Raw genomic sequence first — 19,062 nt, forward strand, 5'->3', positions numbered from 1 at the left:
AAATTCAGATAAGCAAATATACCTTAACAGACAATTTATAGATAACATCAGGAACAATTGAGGCTCTACTACATATGGATTTCTCCATTGCATTAGCGCTGAATAATATTGGGAAAAAAAGCATCAACGTTAATAGTGACAATCTGCACTCTAATCTTTTGTTCCAATAAGATTTCACAACGGACTTGTACCTGCCCAAGAAGGGTATTTGCTTTATTATCTAGGTTTAAATATTTATTTCATAAAAATAAAGAAATAACATCAATTAGCGCACCGTTGTGAAACGTGGTGACTTACTGTAAGAAATAACATAATCTTATTCTTATCTATAGATGAATACTATCAGCGGAGTATGTAACATAATTATACACTTACATAATGAGGGAAAAACAAGTTTTGTATATCAATTGTCAAGATCCGTACCCAAACAAACTAACAATAATAACCAATGCTATGTCCGGCACCTCCACATCCAAGCTATAACCGAGACAGACTTCTACAAGTTCCTGGGGATTCTGCAAGGAACCCATGCTCGAGTTGGTGATCTGAAGGATGTTCTCCTGTTTGAATTCCTGCGACGTGTGAAGCTGGTACTGAAATGGTATCTTTCGGGGAAGAATAAGATAAGCGCAATGAATGGATACGTTATCCCTACACTGGCTCATGCATTCGGAATATTGCCGTGGACGAAAACCGATCTGGAAAATGTCCAGCAGCGGATACGGACAACTATGTCCAAATTTCGAATGCATCATTCAAACTCTCCCGTGGAGCGGATGAACCTGCCTCGTGACATCGGAGGTAGGGGCGTGGTTGACCTGGAGGCACAACATCATCGCCAAGTCGATTCGCTGCCCGCTTACTTTTACCGCAAAGAGCAAACTAATCCCTTGCATGCAGCTGTCTGTAAGGCAGACTGTGGACTGACTCCACTTAACTTGAAGGATCGAGCTTTTAATCCTCTGAGTGGGGTGAAGTTGAACCAAGAGCGGATCGATGAATGGAAGTCGAAGGCAATTAACGGTAAGTACGTGAATTGTCTTTGGCAGCCATTTGACGAACAGATGGCTGTGTGCTGAGAAGTTCTTTGCTGAGACTGAGGGATTCATGTCCCCTCTGCTGATGTTGCTATTCCCCATAATAAAAACATTGAACGGAAATACGTGGAGAAGAAGGTGCCTCCCTTGCTTCCCTTGATGTCCTGCGACTCTCACACAGCCTGGTTCAAACCCAGCAGAAGTACACCATTTTGCATACGTGCTCGATGTTACGGGGAGTTCTCGACGGATTCTTAAACTAACCTACCACCAGCGCCCCTTTAGTTTTTAAGTAGGTAGGATTATCTGAGCCTAAATGCTTGGTACTTCGTGCCAGTATTAGGTAAAATCCGGCATCTGCCGAGATTGTGACAACTTGGGATGAAAAAATACAATAATAGTTGTAGTTCATTAAGTCCAAAATTCTAAATGATAAATGTAATTCGTTACGCATTTCAAGTGTTGAGAAGGTAAAATAAAATTAGCGTCCCCAAGTGAGAACCGATTAAGACCTATAATCACAAATTTGCACGAATCCGTCCCATTAGATTTTTTCCGTATATAAATCGCTCCCAATAACGTAAAATTCCAATGTTCAACGACAAAAAGGCCTTTTCTGATCAGCTGGTCGAACAGCCTTCATGATTGCATTGAGTTGCGCTCGGTCGTCCTCGAGGTGACTTTTCCCAACTCGCCGTCCGCACAGACTGCAAAATCGATGACAGTTTAGAACCAAACATGGCTTCGCTACCTAGTCCAACGCAGGTAATTTCTTCGAATTTTTCGTGTTTTTTGGTGAATTGCAGATGATTGTAATACTTTCTTCGAATATATGAGAAAGTGTAGAACCTCTTTTTGTGATGCTAATCTTCTGAAAACTAGGAATGGCACACAAATCGACGCAAAACAAATTGCGTTATGAGGGTGTCACCCATATCAATTAAACTGTCAAAAGATGAAAAAAAATTATTTATCTAAAAAGTAGACTTTCCACTTAAGATTTAAAGAAGCGTTTGAAGTAGTCACCCCATGTGATTGATAAATTAACAAGCTTTCCTTTGTTACAGGTCTCTGGCAAGCACAATGCAATCTACGAAGCTTACTATAAACAGGTGGGTTTGGGTTGAGATTCCATAAAGAAGATTTCTGAGAACCTTTTTTGCAGATGGACCCCAAAGGGTTGGGCAACATCGAGGCGATGGATGCAGCGAAATTCCTCAAAAAATCCGGATTGAGTGACGTAGTGCTGAGTCGGATTTGGGATCTGTCCGACCCAAAGGGCCGCGGCTGCCTTGACAAACCGGGATTTTTCGTGGCGCTGAAACTAGTTGGTCTCGCCCAGGCTGGAAGTGATATAAACATGCGTAACATCCTCACAGAATTGGCGAATCCACCGAAAGTCGTAAGTGCATAAAATTTCCACTTGTTAGTCAATCGATTTTCACCGTATCGATTTTTCTCAACCGCAGGGGGAAATCCCGAAAATAATGCCGCAAAGCATACAATCAGTGCCCCCAACGAACACCGACTGGACGATGAAACCTGCTGATAGGCTGAAGTTTGAACAGTTGTTTGAGTCGCTGCAGCCAGTGAACGGAATGATTGCCGGAAATAAAGTCAAAGGTGTTCTAATGGACTCAAAACTACCGCTCGAGACGCTAGGCAAAATCTGGGATCTTGCCGACCAAGATAAGGACGGAAATTTGGACAAACACGAATTCACAGTCGCAATGCACCTCGTCTACCAAGCGCTGGACAAACGAGCCGTACCTACATCACTTCCTCCTGAATTGCAAAAGCCCAAACCAGGCGCTCCTCCAACCAGTGTAACCCCAGTTAATGATAGCTTCGGAGATGGCGGCTTCGTGGCCAATTTTCCGAAAGATATAGCACCTCCACCAGTTCCTCCACTGCCGGCCGTGATGACGGCAGCGGCCGCTTCGCGAACTCCTTCGCTTATTTCGACTGATCCAATAGTTCCCATAAGTACAGCTCCGATCGCTCCGTCACCAGTACCTGCTGCTTACGATTGGGTCGTTAGTCCAGCAGATCGATCGAGATTTGAAATGATTTTCCGGGAAAGTGATAAAGACAAAGATGGATTGGTGTCGGGATTGGAAGTAAAGAACGTATTTCTTCAGTCGGGCGTGCCGCAGAATTGTCTGGCTCATATCTGGTAAGGAGATTTCATTGTTTCTTAACTTTAGGCTGCTTCTGAAATATCATGATGTGAAATGTGTTGGTCTCTGGACTATGGAACGAAAGAGTCTTATCTAAGTCTCAAATTATGATTAAGCACATTCTCTTTGAGAATTGGAACCGAGTTTGTTACAAAGTGTTTTTGTTACTACAATGCCATACCGGTCGTACTTTGGAAAGCAGTCAATCGAGAAAAGGTTTCATATCCTAATGGCACTAGACCGCTCCTTCAGTGATTGGCTTAATAACGTCCTTTTGATATCGTTAAAATGTGATAGACGTCATAACCAAGCAATTGTTCTTCTATCTACTAAGTGGAATGCAAGACGTTATCTGCATAACTGAAACTTGACCCAATTCTAGAGAGTGATCGTTTTAGGGTGATAATGCGTAAATTATTTCCATTTTTCATACAGCATTTCCGCTGAATTTATTTTATTTTTCATTTTTCAATGGAACTTAATAAATAAAATTGTAATTATTTTCAACTTAAAAAGAAAACATCTAATCGACTTCGAACGTTAACTTAATTAGCTATCCGACATCTGAGTTACTACAATATTGCATTCTTTCTATAGGTGGAATTCCGTTATTTAAGTTTGTCTTTTGCAGGGAACTTTGAATTTTCCAGCAACCCAACGCTCATACGGGGTGTCCCCATTTCCTCTAAGGTTATCCTTATTTGCTTCTATAAATGCTGAAAATTCTCCTGGGGATTTTTCTCCCGAAGCGCTTTTCTGGTGCACCAAAATGTTCTTTGATATTAACACTTCACTGGAAAAAACTAGTCTTTTCATTTGTGATTCTACATGATTTGTTTAACTAATTTAGCCAGCCCAAGTGAACGAACCTCCGTCCACCCTGCGTTTCAAAAACGGACTTTCAAATTTATTTCAAATTGGTGGAATATAGCGCGTCAACCACACCTCAGCACCTTCATTCGTCTTTTTTTTCTTTTTCTTAAACATTTGCCCCGTTCACAAGCGGGATCGGCTCGTCGTGATCGGCTTCGCCATTTGGCTCTATCGAATGCCTGATCTGGGTGCAATCTCGAGGCTTTCAAATCCCCATCTAGCGTATCAAGCCACCGTTGTTTAGGTCTGCCTTTTGGTCGTTTACCATCGACTTCGATGTTCAGACCAATCTTGGCAAGTGAATTCTCGTTTGCACGAATTGCATTTCGGATTTGATCTGAACGTGTGACGCCACTAGTCCAATGTAGCATCTTCGTCTTCATTACCGCAAGACGCCGTTCATTGTCTTTTATAGTCGGCCAACACTCAGAACCATAGAGAGCGACTGGACGGACGACATTGCAGTAAATTTTAGATTTGAGACGTTCGTTGATACGTCGATCACAAAGAACACCAGTTGTGGAACGCCACTTCATCCAGGTTGCGTTAATGCGTGAAGCAATTTCATAACGCAGTTCTCCATTGGCTGGTAGCGTTGACACGAGGTATTTAAATCGCTCAGTTCTGGGCTGATCACTGCCGCTGACAGTGATTGTGCCTGTTTCATGGCGATCGGTCGTCAAAAATTCAATTTTGTTTAAATTCAATCTGAGACTGTGTTGCATGAGGCGATCATTCCATTTTTGAACAAGTTGCTTGAAATCATTTTTGCTATCAGATGCTAGGAAAACATCATCTGCATAAAGCAGTGTGTAGGGCGCTGGACGTTGGATATCTCGTGTGACGGTGTCCATAACAAGAACAAAGAGGAGTGGTGAGAGGGCGCTTCCTTGATGAACACCAACATGATGAAGCGGTTTTGATACACCCGCCATACTTCGAACTTTACTTTTCAGATTGTGGTAGAGCAATTGAACCCAGCGCACGAGTTCTTCTGGCACGAAGTGTTGTTGTAAAGCATACTAGATGAGTTCGTGTGGTACACGGTCAAACGCTTTCCCTAGATCCAGAAAGGCAATGTAAAGAGGGCGATGCTTCTCACGATGTTTCTCCATGAGTAACCGCGCAGCGTGTATTGCGTCAGTAATTCCGCAGTTCTTGACAAATCCAGCTTGATTCATGGTTATTTCCATGATTTCGCGAATACGGTTGTCAAGAATGCGTTCAAAAATCTTCATGGTATGGGAAAGTAACCGGATCGGACGGTAATTTGAACAGTCTGCTGGACTACCTTTCTTTTTCCATATTGGAAGAGTGGTACTTTCTTGCCAGTCAGATGGTATTCTTCCTTCCTGAATAACCCGGTTAAGGAATTCACTGAGTCACAGTGTTGGGTCCCAGCTCTTCGCTTTCCAGAGCTCAGATGCGATGTCGTCAGGTCCTGTTGCTTTCCCCGATTTCATTTGTTTTATTGCCTCCTCGACTTCAGTTGCGCTGACTGGTGGAACTGCTCCAACTGTCGGCAATGATTGTGGAAGTGGAGGATGAGCAAATTCTTCAGTTGAAATCTGCTCGAAGTATTCTCGCCATCTATCCGTTGCGGCTCGACGGTTGGTAAGCAAAGTACCGTTCTTGTCATTAACGCAACAGAAATGTTCGATATCCTGTGTGCGTTCATTACGGCTTTTAGCAAGTCGATACAGATCTTTCTCGCCATCCCGAGTGTCCAGTTTATCGTAAAGAAATGGTTCGCTCGGGTGGCAGCGACTGCTTTCTTTGCTTCTCGGTTGGCATTCTTATAAATTTGCCAATTAGCAGGCGTTTTATCGTCGAGAAATTTGTGGTAGAGGCGTTTCTCTTCACGGATCTTCATTTCAACATCATCATTCCAAAGCCAAGTATCTCGGTTGATGTACCGCTTACCCGGCTTGGTGACCCCGAGGGTTGCAGAGGCCGCTTTGTGAATCGTGTCTTTCATTTGGTTCCATGATTCTTCCACATTCGTAATGGTCGGCAATCGTAATGAGTGAGACCGTTTCTTCTTTCTTCTCACCAAATCGCCACCATTTAATGCGCCGCGGACCAGTGCGTTCCTCACGCTGTTTTATCGGTGGCTTAATTCGCAGGACGGCAATCAACGGCCGATGTTGAGGTGCGATGGTCTCATAGGGAACGACTTTACAATCAGTGACAGTGGTAAAATGTTGGCGTCTTATGAGCACCTTCATTCGTGATTACATGAATTGCGCTTCAGCCCCTCCCGCCCCCACTATTTCCTGAGACTGCTGTATTTCTTCTGCGCCAAGTACCCTTGGGGCCCAACCACCAATCGATCATCTTGGGAGAGTGTCTTCCATTACATGGCATAGCCAGCAAGCAGTTGTCGTCCCTCCTTAATGTGTAACCTATCCGCTGCCACTTCCCCGCCTTCCGATCGCATTTGCATACGACTGTCTGTCCTTTGTAATAGTGCCGGCGGGAGTACTCCATCGAAGTCGATGGTAAACGAGCAAAAGGTCAGCCGGAACAACGCTGGCTAGATTCGCTGGATGGGGATTTAAAAGCCTCGCGATTGCATCCAGATCAGGCATTTGATAAAATATAATTGCGAAACCGATCACGACGAGCCAACCCAGCTTGTGAACGGACAAAGGCTGAAAAAAAAGAAGACGTGGAGGGCACTTTCTGTGTGCTCCTCTTATATACAAAAAGAACATTAGCACAGAACAGTCTTAAACTTGATCCTAACTGCATTTCCAGATTTTACACAAGGCAGCGAAAGCGTCGGACAACATCCAGTTCGGTGCCACTGTCGGCAGAAACTACGCTTCCTAGATATAAAAAATGATCAGTGCCTTCGATGCCTTGCCCCGTAGTGTGATGTCTCATCAGTCAGAGAAGAAAATTATCCAGAAGAAAATTATCCATATCGTCTTGATGTGCCCAATACAAGGAGATTCGAAACGGAAACAAGCCTGCTCTCTGTCGGTCAAGTTTTCGAGATGTGCTTTGATGCGTTTGCAGCTCTAAAACCCTGTGTAAGCGACCATCATATGGTGCTTCCTTTCGAGGCCGATGTCAGTGCCTCCCTTGTTATGCATATCCAGGAGACAACTCCTAAATCTACTGCCGATCGCAAAATGGTCGATATGATTACTTGTACCGTGTCTATCAGCCGAAACCCAACTGACCTTATGGCAGCTTTTGCACTCGAACAACGAACACCAACGATGAAGCGATCGAAGCTACAAAAATCCACAACCTCCTATCATCATTATTACAGTTGCCAAACCGTACTTATCCATCACATATCCGAGCAAGGTGTTGTCAGAGCCCACCTTGGCATTCAGATTACCCATCACGATCACAATGTCACCTTTAAGTAGAAAACATCCTTCTCCACTATATCGGAGGTCTCTGTTGATGCATAGCAGTTGTACAATTGTGATGCTTCTTAACCTGGACCAGAACTTTATAATCAGAATCCTGTCAGCAACCGACTCCCATGTCAAGAGAGCACGGCTTGTGGTATCCGTCAGGAACAAGCCAACACTGAATTCGCGTCTGCTACCACTCGGCAGAATACAAAAGCACATTGCCGCAAGTGGAAGAGGTATACTCTTCAGAGTAATGCCATCTTACTTTGCTTAGGCCCAAAATTTAAAGCTTATATCGTTGGAATTTCCACCCGAGTTCGAGAAAGGGAGCATTCTGAGGCCTCTCACTACCGTTGTCGAGGAGCGTGCATACATTCTAGAAACCGATCATAGTCCGCTTTCGATAGTCAAAGATCTTTGAAGTTTGGTCAGTCCCCATTCCGATGTTGACGTATCGTTGGCAATAAAGTATCGAAATTTGCAGGTTGCTAGCCCACACATTTTTATCCTATCCCCGTCTCTTATGGCAAGCGGGGGAGTCTTTGAGTGTATTCTTAAATTGCAACTCACAGAGCGAAATTCAGTTGACGAACAAATTGTTCCCGTCTTCAGTGCAGCATTCAGGAAGTTGTTCCCTAAATAACATTATTTGCGAAATACACAACTATATTAGCGACAGAAACCGTGTCTAAAACTATATATACAGTCACAACTGGAAATCATGAAGTGGGATATGTTACATCTAAACTGGAAAGAAATTGATAATGAGCATTTCTGTCTAAGTGATGAGGACGAAAAAAAGTGCTACTTTTATGTTTAATTGAATTGAAAAGAAATGTGTGTGTAAATTTTGGTTGTTGATTAGTTAGAATATGGAAAAGAGGAAATGCCTTCTCACAAAACCTTTTTGATTATTCTGTCTAACTCTTCTAAATTAGTCGGCTCCTCTTTCGCTATCTGCACTTTCATTATGCGTCAAAGGTTCTCTATCCGGTTAAGATCCGGACTGTTACCATCCCATAACATACAGGAAACACCGAGGTCGACCAAAAAATGGACTGGATGCATTAAGGCATCCAGTGAGCAGAATGATTCGTAGAATACACTCGTCGCTATAACGCTCTCCGGTCCTTCTGCGCAGATACTGCATTCCATCATTGCGAGGAATGTTGAACTTCGTTTCATCTGAGAAGATCACACTCTTCCAATCATCAACAGTCAACTTTTGTGCTCTTTAGCCCACTCAAGGCGTTTCCGTTTAATTTGAGCGGTGAAGCGCGGTTTCTTAGGGGGCCGGTGTGCACATATTCCAGCCTATTGAAACCTTCGTCGTACAGGGTCGAGGGTCATCTTCTGTTGAAGTTTCTCCTTCCTTGAACGTTTAAACCACTCGTGATACCGTGAACGACTCATCACTTCGTTACCATTTTGTATTTTGTGCATACGGCCAGTTTCATGATTTTTTTTTTGTAAATTTTTAGACAAGGTTATTTCTGAAATGGTAAAATAAATGATGACATTCTGCTACCCACACTTTCCCTTTTACAATTGAAAATTAGTCTTAATTTTGACGTCTCTGAAAATAGTATTCGGCACCTTTCATTTGATATTATGGTATGTAGAGTGAAAAAATGTACATCTTCTGTTTTCCTCACCACAAAACGATAAATTCCACCCAGCATTGGAAAAATTGCATGTATTAAGAAGAAAAAAAGAAAGAGAAAGAAGAAGAAAAAGTAGAAAAGAAAAATGTAAAAATATTATAATCGATGCTTTGTTATATATAAATTTACACCAATCGTGGGAAGACTGTGAGAGAGGCGTCTTCGATGGTATGGTCACGTAATTCGCGCTATCGAGAATTCGCTTGCCAAAATTGTTCTGAACATCGAAGTAAACGACCAGAAAGGCAGCCAAAATAACGGTGGCTTGCTACGCTGGATGGGGATTTAAAAGCCTCGCGATTGCATCCAGATCATTCATTTGATAAAATAAAATGGCGAAACCGATCACGACGATCGAACCCCGCTTGTGAACGGGACAAAGGCTAAGAAAAACGAAAAGATGAAGAAGGGCTACATAATATTTACGAAAAATATAAAAACTTAGCATTGAAAGTATAGGAACTCGGAGAAATGATCAAGTGAAACATTACAACGATTCCTAAAGAAAACCGATGGTTATCAGAATAATAGCAATTAAATCAATCATATAGAAAAAAGTGAACAATGGTGACATATTTGGGTTTTACAACCTTCACAAGGTAGTGGAAGGTAGGGAATTGTGAAATAATACCATCACAATCAAAACTGGTGTGTCATAAAGTGGCTAAACGAAAAAATTAAAGCAAAGGAGATCATTTGTTAGAAGTAAACATTGTTGTTAAATGTAAACACATTCGCTGCTAATTTCTTGAAACTACTGAAAATTTGTGCAGATTGTGATGCATATAACATATTTTACATCTTTCTTCAGGGTAGAGAAAGAACATGACTTGCATAAGACATTCCTTTCGGGCTTATATTTTAGATTTTTAACATTTGGGCATTGAAGCTTCGGAGGAAATATTTCCGGAATCTTAGCCATGGGAAGATTAATAAATAAACGGGAAGGATTGTTTAAAGGATATATAGATAGAAAAATGTAGTAAAGCTTCGAATAAAGTATGAAAAATATGTAAGAATTATGTTAGAGAGATATTGGAGATTATTTCGTGTGAAAGTTTGTGAATAGAGGAAACATTTCGAGGCAATGATCAACATAGAGCGGATGACAATTTAAAATATATCAAAAACTATGGATATCGTAACATTTTAACAACTGAACACTTTTGCTAGGACGGAACAGCCTCCATCCAACGACAAAGATAAAAAAACATCAGATGGGAACGATAGCGAGAAACTGAATCTACTGGTAATTTCTATACCCTAACACGCAAACAGAAACAAAGAAGCTGACCATTGGGTATATTTATTTCAGCAAAATATGCAACCCGATCTGTCAAGTTCACCACGAAGCTCATCATCGAATTCATCAAAGATCTCGTCTTTCTCCCATCAAAACTACGAACACTTGAAAGATCAACACACAAAAAGAACGGCAGCCACATTAGCAGATCTTCGATTGGGCAGCGAATGTACGGATTTACTTGAGTCTGAATTTGATGTGATAGCTAAACGATATTCAATGCAACTGAGGTCATTAGATGAAACTCAACGGATCATTGCTGAGAAACTTATATCAGATGTGATGTTTTATGCAAGGCTAGGAAAATTAAGGACAACTTCCGCCATTGCTATAAATGGAGAGGAAAGGAATCGTTCAACTAAGAATGCAAATGGTCATGATCTCAATTATGTAAATAACAATCAATAAATATACGAATCAGTTCGATAGGAATGCTAATTTGTTCGTTGTGATTCATTATAAGATGGGGTTCTAGGGGCCTGCAATGATGTTAAACATTTTGAAATGAGAAATTCAAAGGAAAGTAAAAGGGAAAATTATCGGATATATTAATTGAAACAACACTAACCCCTTACTGTATGTTACTCAGAAATAATTTAACTAAAAATATTGATCCAATTATTGGGAAGGGCGGAAGTTTCAAGTTTAATCATGACATAGAAAGGATTATAACGTCGAACGTCCATGAAAAGCTACGTCACAATTTGATATTTTTTTTTTTTTTATTTAAAGCTGCTTCATAATTTCACAATTATTCAGAATATATTTTAGTCGCAATTGATAAGAAATCTTTTAGCTCGTAGAGTGGGTAACACAAATAGACGAAAGGTTATTCATAAAAAAGCTATCGCTTGCAATAGGAAATTGTAAAAATCCAATAAAAATCATGGAATATCATTTTATCGGTTTACTCAAAGTTTTAAAGAGCCGGATATATATTTAGTTAAAAAAGCCCACGGACCCTCTTCCCGCCCACCCGGGCCGAGGGGCGACCAACCTAAGGATGGGCTGAAGGCAACATCCAAAGACCCGCATCACAGCGATGATGTGTTTTAACGCAAAGTGTGTGCGACCATGCGAAAATGTATTACTACATCCCGATTGTCGCAAACACTTCAGCCAATGACGCGGAGGTTCTACACTACAGAGACATGGATCTTATATCAAAGACAGTGCGGATCAAGACTAAAACCCATTAGGTCAGATTGTTACCGGACAGGACTCTTCGGACTATAGCACAAGTTGCAAGCATAACCGCTTTTTGCATCTCCATGTATAGTCCAGCTCTAAGATCGAGCGTTTTCAGCGCTTTATGTAAGTTCTGCGGGACTAATCCCGTCGCTGAAATTACTACTGGGACTACTTCGATCTTTCGTAGTCTCCAAGTCTGCTTCATATCGTGTGCCAAGGGGCCGTAGTTCCGGATTTTTTCGTGCTGTTTTTCAACAGTGTTCCGGTCCAACGGGACGGCTACATCGATTATAAAGCACGCTCGTTCTTCCTTCAAAAGCAGAACTAGATCGGGTCTGTTATGATTAACACTGTGGTCGGTGGCAATAGTGTGATCCCACAGTAGTTTGACCTGATCATTTTCCAAGATTCTCTGCGGAGTATACTTATAGTAAGGATGGTAGGTTGCCACTAAGTTATACTTCAACGCAAGGTTTTGATGGAGAATCTTGTAGACGGAGTTATGACGATTGGTGTACTCGGTACTGCTCAACATCCTGCACGTAGATGTTATGTGCTGGATGGTCTCCTCTTCACAGTTGCATAACCTACAACTGGAGTTGGTGATTGAGGAGTCGTGAAGAATGTTCTCTTTTATAATTTTTTGTTGGGAGCGAAGCATCCTGAATTGAAGTTGGGAATGCTTCGGTCTGGTGACAAACACAAATTTTTGATATATATATAGTTCAAAAAGCCCACGGACCCTCTTCCCGCCCAACCGGACCGAGGGGCGACCAACCTAAGGATGGGCTGAAGGCAACATCCAAAGGCCCGCATCACAGCGATGATGCGTTTTAACGCAAAGTGTGTGCGACCATGCGAAAATGTATTGCTACATCCCGATTGTCGCAAACACTTCAGCCAATGACGCGGAGGTCCTACACTACAGAGACATGGATCTTATATTGAAGACACTGCGGATCAAGACTGAAACCCATTAGGTCAGATTGTTACCGGACAGGACTCTTCGGACTATAGCACAGGTTGCAAGGATAACTGCTTTTTGCATCTCCATGTATAGTCCAGCCCTAAGATCGAGCGTTTTCAGCGCTTTATGTAAGTTCTGCGGGACTAATCCCGTCGCTGAAATTATTACTGGGACTACTTGGATCTTTTGTAGTCTCCAAGTCTGCTTCATATCGTCTGCCAAGGGGCCGTAGTTCCGGATTTTTTCGTGCTGTTTTTCAACAGTGTTCCGGTCCAACGGTACGGCTACATCGATTATGAAGCACGCTCGTTCTTCCTTCAGAAGCAGAACTAGATCGGGTCTGTTATGATTAACACTGTGGTCGGTGGCGATAGTGTGATCCCACAGTAGTTTGACCCGATCATTTTCCAAAATTCTCTGCGGAGTATACTTATAGTAAGGATGGTAGGTTGCCACTAAGTTATACTTCAACGCAAGGTTTTGATGGAGAATCTTGCAGACGGAGTTATGACGATTGGTGTACTCGGTACCGCTCAACATCCTGCACGCAGATGTTATGTGCTGGATGGTCTCCTCTTCACAGTTGCATAACCTACAACTGGAGTTGGTGATTGAGGAGTCGTGAAGAATGTACCGTTTATAATTTTTTGTTGGTAGCGAAGCATCCTGAATTGAAGTTAGGAATGCTTCGGTCTCATAGAAAAGTACACCATTTGTCAACCATTTGTTGGAGGCTTCGATGTCAATGCCTGACAACAACAAATTTTTTATATGACCTCCGTGAATGGGTTTCTCTTTCCACATGTCGATCTTCTGTTGGACTGAAGTAACATTCGACATGGGATCCCATTCTCTGCTTCTCAAGTTCAAAGGAGATAATTTATTATCTGCCATGACGGTAGCCTGATGTATTTGGCTAGAGGATTGTTTCTCATAGAAAAACTCACGAAGAGAATGCACTTGATTGTAGTGCAACGTTTTTAAATCAAGTACCCCCCTTCCTCCCTGATGACGTGGGATAGTGATCCTCAATTTTTCGGCAGCTCTATTGTGCATGTTGTTGTTTGCAAGAACTACCCTTACCCGTCTATTGACAGATTCTAAATCAGTATTACTCCACTGTATCACACCGAAAGTGTATAGAAGGACGGGAATGGCAAAGGTGTTGATTGCCATGATTTTATTTTTCCCGTACAGCTCAGTTTTAAGGACAAGATCCAGACGCCGCTCAAATTCCCCCAGCAACTTAGATTTCATAATTGCCACAGCAGGTGTTGTTGCTTGCAATATGCCGAGGTATTTGTAGACGTCGTCCGAATCCATGCCCTCAATTCGGATGTTATTTTGGCTGTATCCTTCGTTGTCGGTGTGTTTTCCCCGAACAATTGTTTTTATGCGACATTTCTCCAAATCCAACTGCATGCCGATATCCCTGCTGAACTGGATGGTGATGTCCAGCAAGGAGCGAAGTTGGTTCTCGTCTTTGGCATACAATTTGATGTCGTCAATGTACATCAAATGGCTTAATGTACATTTCGACAATATGCCATGCTTGACTTGGAACCCGTATTTGCTTTCATGCAAAAGATGGGATAGCGGATTCAAAGCCAAACAAAACCACAGTGGGCTTAGAGAGTCGCCTTGGAAAATGCCACGCCTGATTGGTATCTCTCCTAATGTTTGCGAAGATACCGATAGCTTCGTGCTCCAATTCTTCATTACTGTTCTCAGTAGAAGAACGACATTCGGGTTAATTTTATACAAGCGTAACACTTGTAGTAACCACGAATGTGATATGGAGTCAAAGGCTGATTTATAATCGATGTAGGCTGTCGAGATGTTTCGTTTTTGGTGGACAGCCTGCTTTACAGCTACCGTATCGATTATAAGCTGTTCTTTGCAGCCTCGGGAGCCTTTTGCGCATCCTTTTTGCTCCTCAGCTATCAATTTATGAACATCAAGATGTTTTGAGATGTTCGCGCACAGAACTGAAGTGAAGACCTTGTAGATGGTAGGAAGACAAGTAATTGGTCGACATTTTGAAGGGCAAGAGACACCCTGTTCCTTGGGGATGAGGAAAGTTATCCCCTTGGTGAAAAATGGTGGAACTAAATCAGGATCGGCAATCATCTGATTAAATTGATTTGCCAATATCCTGTGAGTGCTCTTGAACCGCTTCAGCCAGAAGTTGTGAATCTTGTCAACTCCTGGCGCCTTCCAGTTACCTGCCTTGTCAAGGACTGCTTTAACGTCGACTTCAGTTACGTCAGGCATGGTCATTTCGGGGAGGGCCTCGCATGAACGCATAAGGTGTGGGAGCCACGCTGCTTCTAAATTGCAACGACTGGATTCGCTCCAAACACTTCTCCAGAAGTCTTCTGCCTGATCCAGATTGAGGTTACTTTCCCTACCTGAGTTGATGAGATTTTTGTAGAATCCTCGTTGGTTCTGGAAGAACAAGGTGTTGTCTGTCCTTCGCTGAAAGCTTTTCTGATACCTACGGATGCGATTGGAGCATACCGCAAGTTTCTGCTTCAGCACCTCGAGGATTTCTTCGATTGGCATATCATTGGACAGATGGTAGTTTCCAATGATGTTCGCAACGCATCTGTGCACTCTTGGTGATGGATTTCCAAGGAGTGCTTGCGTCACACGACCAATCTCCTTTCTCAACTTTTCGACTCTTTTGTTGAGTCGAAACACCCAGAACGGTAAAGTCCTTCTGCGCATACCTCTGTTATTCGCTCTAAGATGTTGGTTATGGAGACGAATAACCGTGGCAGCTGCAACGTAGATCAGGCTGTGAACCTCTGTAGCAGTAATCTCGCTAGCCAAACGATCAGCCAAAATTCTGTCAACGGCAGCAATGATGTTAGCAGTTGCCGAAGTAAACTTCAGTTTTGGGATCCTTGGCCTAGCGTCTGGAAGAATCTCAGCATACTCTGTGAATGCGACCTGGAATGCGGTCAAAGCCTCATTATAAATTGGGTCGACATCCCCAGTTACTAAGCTTCTCCTGACTACTGGATTCATGGAGTGCCTTACAGGTGGAGTACTTGTGTTACTCCTTTGACTAGTCCGGTAATTTGATGACTCCAGCCCGAGCTCAAGTGAAACCTCTTGGAAGATTTGTTGCCTAGTTGGTAAGGCAACTCGGTTGTTATTCACGATCACTCGGTACTGGTTGACGACGTTCTGTTCCGGAACATGACTTAGCTCCGGAAATCGGGTTATGAACGCGTCATGTAGTCGATGTCTGTACCCTGATGGATTCCGTTCCAAATCCGTGACACGGTAATAGGCGCGGACGATAAATTCGTTGAGTTGGTTCGTCCAAACCATACGACGCCTAGGTCTCCCGTCCCTGGTGGTTGACGGCATAACCGCCAAAACATCCAAGGGCGAAGAGCCGCTCTGATGTTGTTGAACGACCCTTAACCGTGTTGGGTACTGTCTTCGTGTCCCTGGGGTCCCATTTAAAGAATTTAAACCAAAGTCCCCAATTTTATTCCCACGAGTAATGGGGAACCAGTCAGCCCTGCAACAGAGCCCCAATGTTGCAATGCCCCATGGTTACCTCCAAAGGTAGGGAAGGTATTTGGAGGGGAGCCGCTGAAATACAGTGTAACGTCACTGCAATTCATCCGATAGGCGCGTCGATCCCTTCACCCCGGATTACGGATTTGTTAAGGAGGTTTACTCCCCCTGAACGGGAAGAATCGGTAAGGGAGGACGAACACAAAGGGAAACGTTCTGCTTGTCCGCGGCTACTTATTTACAAGATTAACTTGCGATATTCGTAGCTGACCCGGTGGGTCATGTCATTATCCGCAACCCATGACACGCGCCTGGTCGCATGCAGCTCTGCGTTTGCAACTCAGGTGAGGATAAACCTGGTACGCCAGGCATATAGTTCAAAAAGCCCACGGACCCTCTTCCCGCCCAACCGGACCGAGGGGCGACCAACCTAAGGATGGGCTGAAGGCAACATCCAAAGGCCCGCATCACAGCGATGATGCGTTTTAACGCAAAGTGTGTGCGACCATGCGAAAATGTATTGCTACATCTCGATTGTCGCAAACACTTCAGCCAATGACGCGGAGGTCCTACACTACAGAGACATGGATCTTATATTGAAGACAGTGCGGATCAAGACTGAAACCCATTAGGTCAGATTGTTACCGGACAGGACTCTTCGGACTATAGCACAGGTTGCAAGGATAACTGCTTTTTGCATCTCCATGTATAGTCCAGCCCTAAGATCGAGCGTTTTCAGCGCTTTATGTAAGTTCTGCGGGACTAATCCCGTCGCTGAAATTATTACTGGGACTACTTGGATCTTTTGTAGTCTCCAAGTCTGCTTCATATCGTCTGCCAAGGGGCCGTAGTTCCGGATTTTTTCGTGTTGTTTTTCAACAGTGTTCCGGTCCAACGGTACGGCTACATCGATTATAAAGCACGCTCGTTCTTCCTTCAGAAGCAGAACTAGATCGGGTCTGTTATGATTAACACTGTGGTCGGTGGCGATAGTGTGGTCCCACAGTAGTTTGACCCGATCATTTTCCAAGATTCTCTGCGGAGTATACTTATAGTAAGGATGGTAGGTTGCCACTAAGTTATACTTCAACGCAAGGTTTTGATGGAGAATCTTGCAGACGGAGTTATGACGATTGGTGTACTCGGTACCGCTCAACATCCTGCACGCAGACGTTATGTGCTGGATGGTCTCCTCTTCACAGTTGCATAACCTACAACTGGAGTTGGTGATTGAGGAGTCGTGAAGAATGTACCGTTTATAATTTTTTGTTGGGAGCGAAGCATCCTGAATTGAAGTTAGGAATGCTTCGGTCTCATAGAAAAGTACACCATTTGTCAACCATTTGTTGGAGGCTTCGATGTCAATGCCTGACAACAACAAATTTTTTATATGACCTCCGTGAATGGGTTTTTCTTTCCACATGTCGATCTTCTGTTGGACTGAAGTAACATTCGACATGGGATCCCATTCTCTGCTTCTCAAGTTCAAAGGAGATAATTTATTATCTGCCATGACGGTAGCCTGATGTATTTGGCTAGAGGATTGTTTCTCATAGAAAAACTCACGAAGAGAATGCACTTGATTGTAGTGCAATGTTTTTAAATCAAGTACCCCCCTTCCTCCCTGATGACGTGGGATAGTGATCCTCAATTTTTCGGCAGCTCTATTATGCATGTTGTTGTTTGCAAGAACTACCCTTACCCGTCTATTGACAGATTCTAAATCGGTATTACTCCACTGTATCACACCGAAAGTGTATAGAAGGACGGGAATGGCGAAGGTGTTGATTGCCATGATTTTGTTTTTCCCGTACAGCTCAGTTTTAAGGACAAGATCCAGACGCCGTTCAAATTCCCCCAGCAACTTAGATTTGATTATTGCTACAGCAGGTGTTGTTGCTTGCAATATGCCGAGGTATTTGTAGACGTCGTCCGAATCCATGCCCTCAATTCGGATGTTATTTTGGCTGTATCCTTCGTTGTCGGTGTGTTTTCCCCGAACAATTGTTTTTATGCGACATTTCTCCAAACCCAACTGCATGCCGATATCCCTGCTGAACTGGATGGTGATGTCCAGCAAGGAGCGAAGTTGGTTCTCGTCTTTGGCATACAATTTGATGTCGTCAATGTACATTAAATGGCTTAATGTACATTTCGACAATATGCCATGCTTGACTTGGAACCCGTATTTGCTTTCATGCAAAAGATGGGATAGCGGATTCAAAGCCAAACAAAACCACAGTGGGCTTAGAGAGTCGCCTTGGAAAATGCCACGCCTGATTGGTATCTCTCCTGATGTTTGCGAGGATACCGATAGCTTCGTGCTCCAATTCTTCATTACTGTTCTCAGTAGAAGAACGACATTCGGGTTGATTTTATACAAGCGTAACACTTGTAGTAACCACGAATGTGATATGGAGTCAAAGGCTGATTTATAATCGATGTAGGCTGTCGAGATGTTTCGTTTTTGATGGACAGCCTGCTTTACAGCTACCGTATCGATTATAAGCTGTTCTTTGCAGCCTCGGGAGCCTTTTGCGCATCCCTTTTGCTCCTCAGCTATCAATTTATGAACATCAAGATGTTTTGAGATGTTCGCGCACAGAACTGAAGTGAAGACCTTGTAGATGGTAGGAAGACAAGTAATTGGTCGACATTTTGAAGGGCAAGAGACACCCTGTTCCTTGGGGATGAGGAAAGTTATCCCCTTGGTGAAAAATGGTGGAACTAAATCAGGATCGGCAATCATCTGATTAAATTGATTTGCCAATATCCTGTGAGTGCTCTTGAACCGCTTCAGCCAGAAGTTGTGAATTTTGTCAACTCCTGGCGCCTTCCAGTTACCTGCCTTGTCAAGGGCTGCTTTAACGTCGACTTCAGTTACGTCAGGCATGGTCATTTCGGGGAGGGCCTCGCATGAACGCATAAGGTGT

General features: G+C 43.1%; 1 protein-coding gene across 2 annotated transcripts in view; it reads left to right on the top strand.

Moving 5' to 3' along the window:
* Positions 1–1,551: 1,551 nt before the first annotated feature.
* The window catches only part of LOC119646269 (epidermal growth factor receptor substrate 15-like 1), a 51,823-nt gene continuing 34,312 nt past the window's right edge, over positions 1,552–19,062 (top strand). The window contains exons 1-4 of one of the 2 annotated variants that reach the window (XM_038046676.1): positions 1,552–1,802; positions 2,105–2,149; positions 2,203–2,439; positions 2,507–3,213. In XM_038046676.1, the coding sequence (XP_037902604.1) occupies positions 1,776–1,802; positions 2,105–2,149; positions 2,203–2,439; positions 2,507–3,213 (1,016 nt within the window). In that variant the 5' untranslated portion in view covers positions 1,552–1,775. The remainder of the gene's footprint in view (positions 1,803–2,104; positions 2,150–2,202; positions 2,440–2,506; positions 3,214–19,062) is intronic. The other variant, XM_038046677.1, reaches the window with a different exon arrangement.

Source organism: Hermetia illucens, chromosome 1, assembly GCF_905115235.1.
Source record: "Hermetia illucens chromosome 1, iHerIll2.2.curated.20191125, whole genome shotgun sequence".
NCBI lineage: Eukaryota > Metazoa > Arthropoda > Insecta > Diptera > Stratiomyidae > Hermetia > Hermetia illucens.